General features: G+C 43.6%; 1 protein-coding gene across 1 annotated transcript in view; it reads right to left on the reverse strand.

Moving 5' to 3' along the window:
* Positions 1 to 9395: 9395 nt before the first annotated feature.
* Positions 9396 to 15440, reverse strand: part of sema6cb (semaphorin 6Cb) — a 206640-nt gene continuing 200595 nt past the window's right edge. The window contains 2 exon segments of the mRNA XM_034102346.2: positions 9396 to 13070; positions 13073 to 13858. Coding sequence (XP_033958237.2) covers positions 12532 to 13070; positions 13073 to 13858 — 1325 coding nt within the window. The 3' untranslated portion in view covers positions 9396 to 12531.

Raw genomic sequence — 15440 nt, forward strand, 5'->3', positions numbered from 1 at the left:
GACCGACAGGAAGTAAACACAGGAACACGGTATGGGCTCTGTCAGTATTTAAATCAGGGGTTTCCAACCTTTCTTCATCTGAGAGCTACTTTGAAAAAATGAAAGTGGCCAAGAGCTACTTCCATCACATCGCTTACATTTATTCATATAGCACTCATCAGTTGAATTAAGCTATACTTTTGTACAAGTGTGAAATTGCAATACTTAAAGCTTATCACAAATCTTAACTTCACATCAAGGTCCAAGAAAACGAAAATGTCTCACATATTATTATGGCCCACATAGTAGGCCTAAGTAAGTCACTGAACATTCACATACATGTCCTTAATCACCACCTGACAAGCATCGTTTGCACTTATGGTCAAATAAGTGCATTCACTCTTTTGTACAGTCAGTGAGATGAATGGCGCTGCTGGAGTCCACCATAGAGCTGTATGCTGGAGTGGACCCACTTAGGTTCGCTCTAATAGAGTCATTTGAATGTTCGGTCTTGTTCAGTATTTAGATTTCATTCATGCCGGAAAAAGCTGCTTCACAAAGGTCTGTAGAACAGAACCAAATAAAGCAGACATGTTCAGTGCTGCTTGGTGAATGTTCTTATAGTTTTCTGGGTCTACACGGCTCCAGACATGTTGTGAGTTTTGCTGAGACTTCAGCTGAACATGATTTGAGATTTATAAACTCCATCTCCACAGGATTAACACTGAACAGTTCAGCCATCTTTTTCATCTTCTTCGTCTTGACATTAAATTATAAACCATAATAAATCAACTGTATAGCTCTAGCCTCCCTATATCTGTGTGTGACATTTTTCCATCCTCAAAAACAAAAAACTAATGCTTCTGCAGTCTAGCTGCAGCTTCTAGCAACAGCCTTCTGTTAAAGAAAGGATACTGAATGTCCTGAATGTGGCATCAGCATCACACACATGACTTGAGTCTGAACACAGCAGACAACAGGAGTGTTTACAACAGCATTATAAAAACAAAAATAGTGCATGTGGGTGCACACTCACATTCTCTGTCTCACTGTTACATGAATCCCATGAATGTATGAGATTAAATTAGCTTCATCATATCTCAGTGATTAAGTGAATAATAAAGTTTCTAGCGGGTCACTATCAGCATGTCACTCATTATTTTCAGGGAGGGGGCGGGGCTTGGAGGAACGGAGAGGAGACGGTGGCTGAAGTCGAATAGTCCATTTAGCTTAGGAACCTTCCTAAAGGAGTGAAATGACCCGGAAGTCCCTCAGTGGCAGCCATGATAAGTGCCGTTCGAATTCTCTAGAATGATGAGAATGATAGGAAAGGAGGTTTCAAACTTCCTTTATAACCTCCTTTAGCTTAGGAACCACTGGACCTCCCTAACCGACAGGAGAAGCGAAAATGCTGCCCCACAATGCCTTGCAGCCGCAGCATTTGCCGTCACTCAACAGCCGGCCGTTCACGGAAACAACCGATTATGACCGAGAAATGATATCATGAAGTTACGGTGCTTATTAAGCATTTTAAAACGTAAGTGGTAAGTTGCCAAAGTGCTTTGTTTTGAACGTTCATCAGTATTATAATCAAAAAGAGAAATATGAACGTTAGTTTTTACTGAAATGATCAAATAAAGTCAACATTTCAGTCTTTACTGAGCTGTGTGGGTTTGTTCAACTTCTAAAAGATGTTTGAATGGTGATATACACAGTGATAGATGTTAAGGACTAACGTTTATAATAAATACATCTGTATTGATTTTAAGATCTTTAGTTCATACAATCATACGTATTGGGATCATTGGTATTAATGTGGACCGGAGGGAGAGGGTGACGAGCATAAGTTTCACTTTCCTTTTTTATTTCAATTCCAACTTTGGTCCTGAAGAATATGTTTCTCTGTTGTCCCCGTTCATAAAGCAAAGCAGCAGCATCAGAGCACGGTGCAGAGTCTCTAGATGAGTTTACATCAGTCCCTCGTTCTTATTAAACATCCATGTTGTAGTCCGCTATAGAAAACTGTGGTTTCCATGGTTTCCCCACAGCAGCAGACGCACACAATGACATCCGCTGGCGCATCATAAACACGTCGGATAGTGAAAGTGCATTCTGATTCTCTAAAGTACCGCAGTCTCTTCTCCTAAGTCCTTTTGGATTCTCCTATCCACTATCCCTTAACCCCGTGACGTTTCACTCAGAGGTCAAGGAATAGACGATAGGGTTAGAACTTAGGAGCTGATTTTTAAACTATCCGACTGCAGCCGGTGATCCCGGAAGCTTTCCTCCTGCCTTCACAAACTGTACACACGTACAGTATTTATCAACTGAAAATAGCAAGAGGACATTCATACTCTGCAATCCAAGACTTGATAACGAGTGTTTTTCAAAAAACACATATCCCTCCCTGTGTGTCTGAGCCGCAGCGACGCGGCCTGATTCAGAGCGGGTCATTCTGCTGTTGGTTCTGGACTGGTGCTGCTGGAGAAAGCAGACTGGTCCGTGTGTGGTGTCGCTGTGCCGCTGTCACGTCTGTTCCTTGATCACTGCGTCACGGACCAATTTAATATTCGTGTGACAGAAAACATTCTAAAATAACAAAACGTTATTGTCGAAAATAAGCAACCCCCTTACTACGCTATAATCGATAATCGAGCGGCGAGCTACTGAAAAGCTGCCCGGTAGCTCGCGATCGACGTGTTGGAAAGCCCTGGTTTAAAGACTGTACAAAAAATGTGGAAGGACTTGGACAGTTACAGAGACCTTGATCAGTGCTGCCGTCATTTTACGTTACGTTGCTGTTGCCTTAATTCTAGCTGTTGGTAGGCTACGTCATGAAACAGATTATTTACCTCTTTAAGTCAATACAATCAGAATCAACTTGTTGGTTTATTAAGTAGGTAGCTGTGTAAAAAGACACCATCACGGCCCATCTCAGAGGGCACACGTAGACACGTTGATGTACGTTCTCCTCTCAGAAGTGGCGATGATTCACAGCCTCGCAAAGTTAATTATAAAAAAGGGACTTCTGAAAAATCCTGCCCGGCTCCTTCACAATCCATCCTGACAGGGGGAGAGACTGAAACTGAAAACTTCCTTTACTGTCAACTTCAGCAAGATGCTGCTGTCACAAAATGAGATGAAAGTCGTGCCGGTGTTTAACAAGCTCAAATGAATGCCCGCTTTAATGAGGCACTTTCTCAGATAGCCTACTTGCATTGTAGTCTTGGGGGCGAGAGGAAATGCAGACTTTGCATATGATCCCGAGACGCCACAGAGCGAAGCTGATATTCAGGAGAGACTCGGGGAGTAACAACTTTGAGCAGTAGCTATTACGTTACTAGGATTTAATAAAAAGTTAACTATATTCTGATACAGATAAAGACATCAGATGACCTGGGTTTTTAGCGTTAGTACATTAACTAATATGCAAATGTGCAAACAGTAAAACACTTGTCATAAATTGGCACTTTTGCACATTAGTAAAACAAATTACACAGTCCAGAAGCCATCAGAGGAAACGTTCAAAACAGTGTTGTTGTAAACGTTGTTGTCAGAAATGTCCTGGTACAGCTTTGTTTCCGTAAAGCACATTAATCTACACTCCAGAGATATTCCAACAGACTTCTAGCTAATGCTATTAGCTCCTCCAGACCATTAGCAAGTTATCTTACTTTGTCCACGATGAGGGGGGATGGGAACGGCATATATTTCAATTGTTCCTTACATCTGGACCCAGCTCTCCTACTCAGTCTGTGGTCTACATCCTGCATCCTCTGCGTCTTTCCCCAGATTTCAGTGGGGAAAGCCGTGGCGTAACCCTTTAGCATGATTAGCTTCTCCCTAATGTTAACAGGTGAGAAGCTAAGCTAACTATGCAATCCTTTCTGCTGTGCGAAAGCAGGATGGTTTGCTTCTAGTTCATTAAGATTATTTATTGAAGCAAGCGACGACGGGACTGGTCTAAAAGTATATCTGAAAAACGTGGCTTGAAACTGGAAAGGAAGTCACAGAAAACTACAACACTGACGCACAAACAGGACCTTCATTGATTCAAATTACAGATTTCTTTAGGTTTGACAACTTCTGGAAACACAGAAACATTTGGGATGATGTAAGTACAAGATGTATCTACACTATATAACTAATCTAATCATTTTTAGACATGTAGACATGTTACACTTCATACCTATAATAATAAAATGAAACCTTTGAAAGCACAGGAGGCACATTAGGAGTGTGACCAGTGTTCTGGATCCAGCACAACCTCAGTGTTTAGCCGAATAGCAAAAAGGTTTTTCACTTTAAAGCGGTGACAGTGATGAATGAGAGAATATCGAGAGGCCTTGGAAAAACCCATGAAGCACCGACGGAGGGCGGGAGCGTGACTTCCAGTCAGGGACACGCAGCCGTACACGTGTCCTGAAACCAGGATCAGTGCTTTCAAGACATCTGCCTGGTTTTATAGCGAAGAATACAAAAAAATAAGAAAACTCCCCGGCAACCTGTCAGAGCCGGCAGTTATTTCACTGACAGGTCTCGATAGTAAAAATATGTGTGAGCTCCTCTCTGGACCTTCGCAGCCTTTTCCTGCAGAGAGATAATGAATTGTGATGCCAGCTGTCAGCGTGCTGCTGCCAGGCTGCAGATGTTGGGAATAAAAAGTCATTTGGAGGTGCATAGCATGATTCCTCGGTAGATTTGCACTCTTTTTTTTAGAAGGTGGAGGTGTGGGAGGTCACACAGGAACGGCTGACAACACAGAAACCCATTTAAAAAGGGGTGCAAAATCCACAGAGTCGCCATTCAGACGGATTAAAGGAGGTAGGGGACCGTGTACTGTAATTGAAAAATGTTTTTTTTCTCTGTCAATCAAACGATGTTTCCTCAGCTGGTTCTTTTTTTTTTTTTCCAGACGTCTAAAGTGCAGACGAGGTCAAAACCAATAATTGGATTAAAGATGAAAATATTTCGTAGAAGAAGTTTACAGAGTGGATTTCACTACTCGATTTTTCACTAAAGCAAAACATAGAAAGGAAAAAGAGGTAAAGATGTCAGACTTACTTAGGAGTTACGTCATCTTGAACCAGGCTGGAGGTTTCAGTCAACAATGAAGGAAGGAAAATAAAAAAAGAAACTACACAGAAACCTTTCATCATTGTGATGGCTCAATCGTTATACAGCGACAGAACAGTCATTGCTAAATACATATCCTATTTGTTATGAAAAGCCGTCAAAATCTCATGTTTTTTTATGCGAGCTTGAGGTGGTAGCCTTTGTGGAAAATGTGCTGAACTGGAAATTAGACACAATAGGTGAATAAACTCTGACTTAATGAGTATATATATATATTATATTTAACTGGCTATTTTAAAGCTACTAGATATTCCATTAACCCTCGTGTTGTGTTCAAAAGCTGTTACCGTTCATGGTGTTAGCGGGTCAATTTTGACCCGTGATTTATCTACATCATAACTAACTAATAATGCCTTCATAACCGCACAATCCTGCTGTAATTTAATGTTATGGCCCAAAACACATCACACCACGTATTGCACACGTGCATGTGTGAGTTCAGGTTCAAGTGTAGTGTACTCGAAAGGTGGAGTTCCCGTGGGGGGAGGGGGCAGAAGGAGGGGAGGGGGCAGAGGGAGGGGAGGGGGCAGAAGGAGTGGAGGGGGCAGAAGGAGGGGAGGGGGCAGAAGGAGGGAGGGGGCAGAAGGAGTGGAGGGGGCAGAGGGAGGGGAGGGGGCAGAGGGAGGGGAGGGGGCAGAAGGAGTGGAGGGGGCAGAGGGAGGGGAGGGGGCAGAAGGAGGGTAGGGGGCAGAAGGAGGGGAGACCAGGTGCATGTTGCAAACAATTATTGTTACAGTGGCTGAAGGGGGGGGGGGCGTCTAGAGTCAAAGATGAATCTTGATTGGGCCAAATTTGACATCGAGTCACCCAAAACAATTCTGCCGGGTCTCCCCAGACCCGAACACCAAATGATACTTTTCTTTTTAGAGACCTTCAGACTTGGCTACAATTGTCAAAATCAGGTTTGTAGTGTTTACATAGCTGCTGTGGAGGATAGCATGAAGCCTCGTTCTGATACAAAACACTAGAGCGTATCGTTATATCATTTTAACTTGAGACGGGTCACGGGAGACCCGAACACAACATAAGGGTTCACATGCATACTTTGTTCTGCAGCTTTCAACGTGACCACATGTTCGCTGGTATGGAATCAAATTAGACACTTGGCAGATTCAAACCTCTTCGATAAGTCTTCCCTCCAGTAGTGCCTTGTATTTACGTTAGCAAAGCTTTAGTGTTGGGACCATTTCTTTATTTTTCAAAAAGTAAATAAAGTAAAGTATTTTTTTGCAAATGATTGATTCACAAGAAAGTCCCCAAAGGTATCCCACACGTCAACAGTGAGTTAAACGTTACAAAGATATGAACCACATTCCTTCTAAATCTTTGTGATGGTATCATACCTTACTCACTTGACCTCGATCAAGACCAGCTTCAGTCCAGAACCATCGAACCGAGAGTCACTCGATGAGCAGAACATGTTGAACAGAGCATATCGCTGTAATGGATGTGCTTCTACTTTAATTAACCCAATTACTTAAGCAACACGCCAGTGAAGTGACGTTTCCTGGTGCAGTGATCGCTCTTATTGACACGAGTCAAATATTGACTCGAGCAGAAGCTTATTTCCATCAGCAGCCGTTCATCCTCAGCGGCATGGGAACGGAAACACGCAGGCCTCCGTGCGACTGCAGCACATCGGCAGGCGCGTTGTTGCAACTCAACAATTATGTGGGCGCTAATCGCCGTCCGTTAATCAGGACACACACACACACACACACACACACACACACACACACACACACACACACACACTCACTCACACACACACATACACACACACACACACACACACACACACACACACACACACACACACACACACACACACACACACACACACACACACACACACACACACACACACACACACACACACACACACACACACACACACACACACACACACACACACACACACTGCGGGGAGGATAATTGCATAATCAAATCAATACCATCTCGTTAGGAGAGCTGTTTGGGCTAAAGGTCAAGCCGCCCGTCGGAGTCCTTCACGGTGTATATTTAGAGGAAAACATCATTTCGCTTAAGAGCCTGAATAGGTTTATCCCAGAACAATTCAGCGGTAATGCATTTACAGAAGGACACGAAGCTAAATTGAGGGACATTACAGTAAAGTATGGCTCACTGACTTCCTTGCATTTGCAGTAAAGATGCTCTGGTGGCTCGGTGTCGGCTGCAGGCTCTTTACATTGATAATCAAACGGCCCACTCTGTATTCAGACGGCGGCAACCTGTGGCGAGTACATCTGGGGACATAATGTGAGCATGATTAAAAATGTGTGTTTCAACCCTGTGGTTTCCGCGAAAACCCCCCGTGGTCCATCTTTCTTAAATTGGTTTCTTACAGTTCAGGGGCGCTTCACCCAGAAAAGATTTTTTTAGTTTCTCCTTTACTTACTTTTGGTTACATCCACTCATCTTTTAAAATATGTGCGATGTCTGCCTTGTGTGCAGCGTGGGGGTAAAGAAAGGTTGTTAGAGATGCTCTCAGCATTGAAAGATGAGGTGATGAAAATATGATAGACGTTATCCACGAGGCAGAACACTGGGGGAATAAAACATGTCTCTTGGAGGTGCTGCAGCACAGGCATACGAGATAAATAAGAGCTTTTTCATGTCACAGTAGAGGCACTACATACTGGTGTGAAACCTGAACATTAGCATTATATAGCCTCTTTAAAATATAAGCAGTAATACCACAGTTGAAAATTACCCTTAAGTCCTCTTTTAATCTAAATAAAAGCACACAGGTATGAGCATTAAAATGTTCTTAAAGTACACAAACTAAAAGTACTCAATATGCAGGATGGTCAATTTATTAAATGACTGTTATAATTAGCTATCCATTAATATGGGCATCATTTGAAACCGCTTCGATAAAGAGGTAAGGTTATGTATCTTAGTCCATAATAGCGTCATAGTAATTCATTAGCCAATTTAATTGAGTTATTTTGTAATTAGTCACTAATTTAGTCAAATAAATGTATCGTAGTTAGTGTTTAGGTTCGTACACATGATGGGAGTATGAAGCATGGACATACTCAATAGCACCACATTCTTTAACTTCAGTACAGTTCTTGGTGCTCTTGCGCAATGTCTCTCAGCGGGCCCCGGCCCCTGTCGGGGGTCCTTCGCACCATGACTGTGTGTTATCTCTGATGTAACAGCCTGTGGGGAGTCTATTAGGCAGAGCCACTCAGCGCTTAAACTCAGATTGAGGACACTCCCGAGCATCGTTTGTTCAGACTGCAGAGAAAGCCTGTTGTGAGGTGATGGAAACGTGCAAATAAAATGCAGATTTTATAACAATTGAACTGATTTGAATCTACTGGAGTTCCTCAGAAAAATGTCCCTCTACGACGACATGTTCCTGCAGAAAGGAAGCGGTGTAAAAGCACATGCAGTTCTCCACACACACATTTCAAGAGCTCTCTGTATGCACGAACATGTTCCCATCCACCATATGCTACAGGTCGGAATTATAGCAATTACTTCTATATGGTTGCCGTTATAAAAGAAAAACAGCAAGGTGCTAAAATATAGAGGGAACAAGTGTGGAGAAATGGGCTCCTTTTTCTACAGGTATGCCAATGTTCACATGCCATTATTATGTTATATCCGCTGTGTGTGTGTGTGTGTGTGTGTGTGTGTGTGTGTGTGTGTGTGTGTGTGTGTGTGTGTGTGTGTGTGTGTGTGTGTGTGTGTGTTGGAGGAACATTATGTGCAGGGGAATAACATGACTTCTCGCTGCAGGTTGTAGAGTGGGCGGACAAAATAAACACCTGCTGCTCAATACTTAACGTTACCTTGGTTGCTGATTGGCTAATGGCCAACACATCGTTATGACATCATCAAGTGGCCAAAATCTGATCAGCTCATTTTCAGACAGGTTTTTATAGAAATGGATCAAAAAGAGAGAGAATCTTTGTTTGAGTCTCTTTCCACAGAGGGGACACATGTTGATGTAGAAGAGACATGAAGAAGAGGGGACACATGTTGATGTAGAAGAGACATGAAGAAGAGGGGACACATGTTGATGTAGAAGAGACGTGAAAAAGAGGGGACACATGTTGATGTAGAAGAGACATGAAGAAGAGGGGACACATGTTGATGTAGAAGAGACATGAAGAAGAGGGGACACATGTTGATGTAGAAGAGACATGAAGAAGAGGGGACACATGTTGATGTAGAAGAGACATGAAGAAGAGGGGACACATGTTGATGTAGAAGAGACAAACAGGCTACAGGGAAACCAGTCCTGAAGGTTTAATCAGAATCATTTATTTAATTCCCAGGGAGATGCGGTTGCTCCCGAGTACATCCACCATGCTTAATACTACTAATACTATGTTGTTGTTTTAAAATGTTTTTACATCATGAATGAGTTTTTCAGTCTGTGGCTATTATAATACTGTGGAGTCTTTGTGGAACAACTTTACCAAACCCACTTTATACAATGAAAGAAACATATGTGTGAAGTCATCCTACACGGCATAAAAGCTCACCTTTTAGTTTCCTATCCGAGTCTGTAGAGTTCTTCGCCTCAGGCTGTGGTCTCAGGCTCAATTTTATTTAAGATATCTTTCAAAAGAAGTTCTAAATCCGCATCAATGAATACATCGCTTTCAATGAGGGTATTGTTTCTGAACTCTGAGTTGAAACAACAGCCGACAAAAGAAACCGTACAATCTCCAATCTATTGTTCATGCTTCACCCGTAGTGCTCCGACATACTTCAACACATTCACCAGTGACACGCTTGCATCATATTTTCATTTTATTCCTAGTATAAGAGACATACAATGGTATTTCTGTGAGACCAAATTCATAGTTATTCAAGGGGCATAGCCTTGAAATGAAACAGAGAAAAGTAAAACATAATACTGAATCGATGAGGCCCCGCCCAGATAGAATGTATTTACATCAACTCAAACACTGATTTAAGCTTTAAGAGGCGACCGCCCCGTCTCCTTTACGATCCGGCAGCGGCAGAGAAAGATAACACTTCCACTCATCAAACACTGAAGCTGCCACAATTCCTCTTATGGACCATTACGGTCACGATCCTCAATCGACTTGGACGTTTTGTTTTTATTTGTTCGGAAAGCTATTTAATGCACTGCTGCATATCCAAATCTCTTTTCCTTTTAACAAAAGTGGTCGGCGGCCGTATGTTCCTTCATTCGCTCGAGTTGGAGTTGGACACTTTATATTGGGCCAAATGAGCTCTGGGAAATTTCAATCAATAAAACGCAACTCTCAGATACAGTAAATAACGGGGTTGTTTTTCACAGACCCAGTCGACCGCGGCCAACGCGACTATGCTGAAAAGCGTTGAGTGTTGTAGTCGTGATGTTTCAAGTGCCGCCTGGAACCAGTTCCACCTTTGGATCGATCCAAGACACAATCTCAGCTTGTCGGATCAGAGTTCATTGCACTTCTCCAAGTTTCTACTAATTTCCTAAAATCGCCACTACTGTTTTTTTAATTTTATTTCCATATTGTTGCAGCTGGCACCCGGTGACACAAGTCCAAATCTACAGCCGTAACCATCGTAGAAGTCCAGTTTCATGCATACATCCTGCATCTATTCTTTAGCAATATAGTAGAACCTTTCTTTTTTTTTTTTTACATTAAGCATTGGACAAAATGACAGTTGCTCCATCCATTATCAGCCTTATTTAAATGACTTCTACAATAGCTACAGGTCTGTAGGGGATAACTTAAGAGGAACTGTGAGCTGCTCCTTTAAAAAAACCAAAAAAACCAAGCGATGCTACTTCTAACAAACAAAAGTGAACAATGGCACCTATAGGGGAAAGTGACACCCGGTGAAAAAGTGACACATTATGGAGGCAGCCACACCTGAACGTCTGCAGTCTCAGGCTGTGGGTACGTGCTTTGCCAAACACTCCCAAAACAATCTGTAGGCTCGCACTTCTCGGATTAAAAAATAAAAAATGAAACAAAGAGAAATGAAGGGTTTCATTCCAAAACACTGTATCCATTTTGAAAATAATATATCATATTTTTCCAAACGAAAAAGGGCTCAATATGCTATATATATATATAACAACATATGCTTCATTAGTGAGTGTTACAATCATAATTCTCGTTAACTGAATGGTTGCATTTTTTAATGACAATATCTCTGGAATGAAACTCTTCAAATATACAATAGATATGACACTGACGACCATAGGAAATGAAACACCTACGATATACTGTAGCTTAGTAGCCGTCTGAGCCCCTTGCATTAACCCCTACCCCCATGTCACACACTATTATTAAATAAGGCACACATTTACACATACAGTTAACATTTGGCTAGTAATTATTCCTTTATTTACAACCAATAGCCACAAAGTTAATAATTATGATAACTGCAGTCCGTTTCTTCATTCTCATACTGCCAGATGGCATGGCGTTTCTGACTTTGTCCTCTCTGGGTCCACGACATGTCAGCATTCAGTTTTATTTACTTCCTTTTCAGAGGATGTCAGACCCACTGGATGTGTGGAGCACCAATCTTATAGAAACAATCTCGAGGAACTTAAATGGAACCGATTGCGTCACAATCTGCTGGGGCGGGAAAAGAAGAGAGAAAAGACGAGTATAGCTGCTTTGTTGAAGTTTTTCCTTTCTCTTTTCAACATGAACACATATGGTTCAGTGTTCAGCCAACTGACAATGTATCATCTATGAAGTGCATGATTTGGTGTCCCTAAGATCTTCCTTACGGGGTGGGGGGGATCGTTTGATATGCCCAAAGATGAAAGAGTATAGTAAGGCAGAGACATAACTACTTTCAGGGGAGTTCGCTGACTTTTCACCACAGGTTACATATACTGCATATGTATATGTATACATATACGGTGTGGATATAAACACACATATATATATATACACACACATGCATAATATAAACACATTCGAGGGTGGGGCGGGTGGGGACTGGTTACCAACACTACATCAGAAAAGGTTAAGCAAAAGCATGAATCTAAGCATCGCAGGAGCCTCTGGCTTTTAAGTCTTCAAGATGACTGATGTGTTCAGTTGTTCTGACATCAACACGTCCACAAACTAAGTTGCATTGTAAATCCACACTGAGGACATTGGCAGCCTAATATAAGGAGGTGGCGTCACGTCACCTGAGTCAGCAGTTCTATAATAAGCAAGTAGCTGAGCAATACCAATATGGTACAAAGATATTCGTTGGACAAAAAGAAGAGGGAAAAACACGTTTGGTTGAGGCTTTCGTCCACAGTGACACTGGCTGCCACACGACTTTTCTTGAAGGTCTGCAACCTCGAACCCACTGCATCTCTTCAAAGAGAAGTTCCTTTATGAAGACACCATGAGGGAGACTCCCTCTCTAGTCCAGGAGTGTGCCTCCTCAGTAGTTGTACTTTCCCTGTTCGTTAACGGGGGACGTGGCAGGTATGAACAAGGGCTTTGGAGGGACGTCGGGTTTGAGAGAGGAGGCCCGGCGGACGATGGCGCCCCTGTGCTGGACCTCCGGCTGCTCTCCGTTGTAGCTGTGCTGGCGTGTCAGGTACCCGTTGGGAATGTGGGGGTAGTGAACCTCGCAGGCGCTGCCCGTTGAGTTCATCCGGGCCAGGAGGGGAGGCGGCTGATGGGGCCCACAGTTTCGTTGGCTGAAGCTGTGCTGGCGAGGTATCATTCCTCCTCCACCCCCGCCTGCTCCGACTCCATTTGGCATCTTAGCGGCTGCAGCAATCAGCGAGTGCCTCTGGGAGGAGTGCCTCCTCTCCAGGGTGGACTGGTGGTGAGAGGGGATGTCTGGTGGAACATCCATGCGTCGGGTGAGGCTGTCTCGAGGTAAGGTGGACGAGCTGTAGTAGGGGGCCGATTCTGTCTCGGGGATCTGAGGTTGAATACGGTTGGCGAATGCTAGCTGACCTCCACCCCGCACGCCATCAGACCTGATGGACTCATTAACTGGGAGTTCTTGCTGCTGCTGGCCTCGTGGATGTGCTTCAGAAGCTCATCCAGCGAGGTCACCTCCATCACCTTCTGGGAGTAACCGGGGTACGGTTGCTGAGACAGCACTCGTTCAACATTATGGATTTTGCGTTCATCTGGATGGAGATAACCTCCCATGAGTGGCTGCCCATTGGACAGGCTATGGGAGTATGGGAAGACCTGCGGGTGGAGCAGGGCTGAGCTGGGCCTGGAGCCGGAGTTGTGGGACTTTGGTTCCTTGGCATTGTTGCAGTTCTGGTTCTTCTCCCACTGGTTCTTGAAGGCTTTCATGCTCTTGATGGGCAGTTCTGGGGTTGAGTCAGGTGTCGGCAGACCGGACAGCTCTGAGGAGTGGTGCAGGTGGTGTTGGGGGTGAACCAGGTCTCCCATCGTCATTGCGTGATGGCCGTTTCTCCTTGGTGTGTGATGTTCCTTGCTGTTGGCGAAGAAAGAGTTGTAGATCTTTGGAGATGACACCTCCAACTTGTCGTCCTTGCTCTGACTGTCCAGGAGGCCATTGAGCTTGGCCAGGCTGCGCAGGGACAGGGCGTGAGGGATCGGGGCCTCTGGATCCTTCGACAGTTTCTTGGTCTTGTGGCCCGTGTGGTTACAGTAGCAGGAGACCAGGAAGCCAGATAGGAAGGCGCCAAGGACGAACGCCACCAACACACAGGCGATCAGGAGGGTGTAATGGACACTGTGATTGGTCTTATCCAGCTCTGGAGGCCGCCTCACACCTAACAGATACGATGGAGAAAAAGGTACTTCAGTTAGAGACTGAGCGAGAAGCAAAAAAAAAAAGACAGACATTTTCAAGAGCTAATATAGGTCAGGTAGCAGCTGGGACAGACAGGTTGTGTTTACAGGGGCTTCACGATGTGCGAAACAGCATGGGAAAGGTGAACTAAGCTTTTGGCTTCCTTTCTTTCCACTGGTACTAGATCAATACTGCCTTTCTTTCTAGGACCTGTGCTCCCCCCTCAGATTGACAGAGGCCAAGGGCTCCCCAGTCAGTGAGAAATCAACTATAAAAGGAGTAAGAGCTTTAAATATTGATGGGAGCACAGCAGCAGGAACCTGATGTCATTTTCACAGACTCTGCTTTCCAATGTGAGGATCAGGGGCGAGAGCACCTGGTATGATGTACGAGCCAAATAACTGCTCTATCCCATATCTCACCGAGTGCGGAGCCTTTGCCAACACAGACTCAAACGAGGTTGTCAAATTCTTTCGGAATGAAGCCGAAGGGAGAGGCTGTGCAAGAAGAACACAAGGTGACTTGCCGGCAAGGTAAATGTACCGTGTAAATGTCCTTGGGTGCTGTGACCCTGGCACTGTGTATGCCTAATGGCGTGAAAGGCAATGATGATAACGGGAGTGAAACCTGCCACCTCGTAATCAGAGCTCATTTGCGAGAGGCTGCTGCCATCTGTGGTGTCAGACCCTTGCCTCTGCCCTTAATGACAGTTTCTGAAACCGATTAGTCTGAGGAGGGAAAAAATGCAGGTGCTCCAAACAAGCCCAACTTAACGGCTAATGAAAGCTTCGTTGAGGAATGAAAATGGAAAACGATGATGTCTAAATCAGGCTTGATGATAGTTTATGCGATGTACAGAAAGATGGTGATTAGGAGCATGGTGATTGGGGGATGAGTGGGGGAATAATTAGTCTTAAGTGACCCAGACTTGGCAAAATGAAAGGTTTATGCTTCATGGCATTCCTGGATGAGGCGATATGCTAGGCAAGGGTGTCAAACTCAAGGCCCGGGGGCCAAATCCGGCCCGCCACTTCATTTTATGTGGCCCACAAGAGCTTGCAAAGAATATAATAAGTTTATTATAATGTTACGTGCCGCTTTACAGGAGAACGTTGCCCATAAACTACATGTCCCACAATGCATCTCATTTTGTGACATACGCAATGAAGAGACTTGCAATGATTTGCCTTAGACTTCTGCTTTCAGACATAGTTAATTATTAAGTTATTACCCTATCCGATAATAATCCAATGCAGAGGAAATATTGTAAAATTATACATTATTTTATATTTATTATCTATATTTATCTATGTATATTTATTTATATAGTCTTAAAGTTACCACCGGCCCTTTGAGTGCAACCATAATTCTAATGTGGCCCGCGATGACATTGAGTTTGACACCCCTGTGCTAGGGTGTATTCTTTTTCATTATCAGTGGTGTGTAGTTTAAACTTATCTGCTTAGTTTAAAGAGTGATTTCAGTTAATAATCGAATGGGAATGTCTGTTTACGGCTGTGCCAGTTTACGTAAAACAATACATTGGTTTGCAAAGTTGTCAG

This window comes from Pseudochaenichthys georgianus, chromosome 16, assembly GCF_902827115.2.
Source record: "Pseudochaenichthys georgianus chromosome 16, fPseGeo1.2, whole genome shotgun sequence".
Lineage (NCBI taxonomy): Eukaryota > Metazoa > Chordata > Actinopteri > Perciformes > Channichthyidae > Pseudochaenichthys > Pseudochaenichthys georgianus.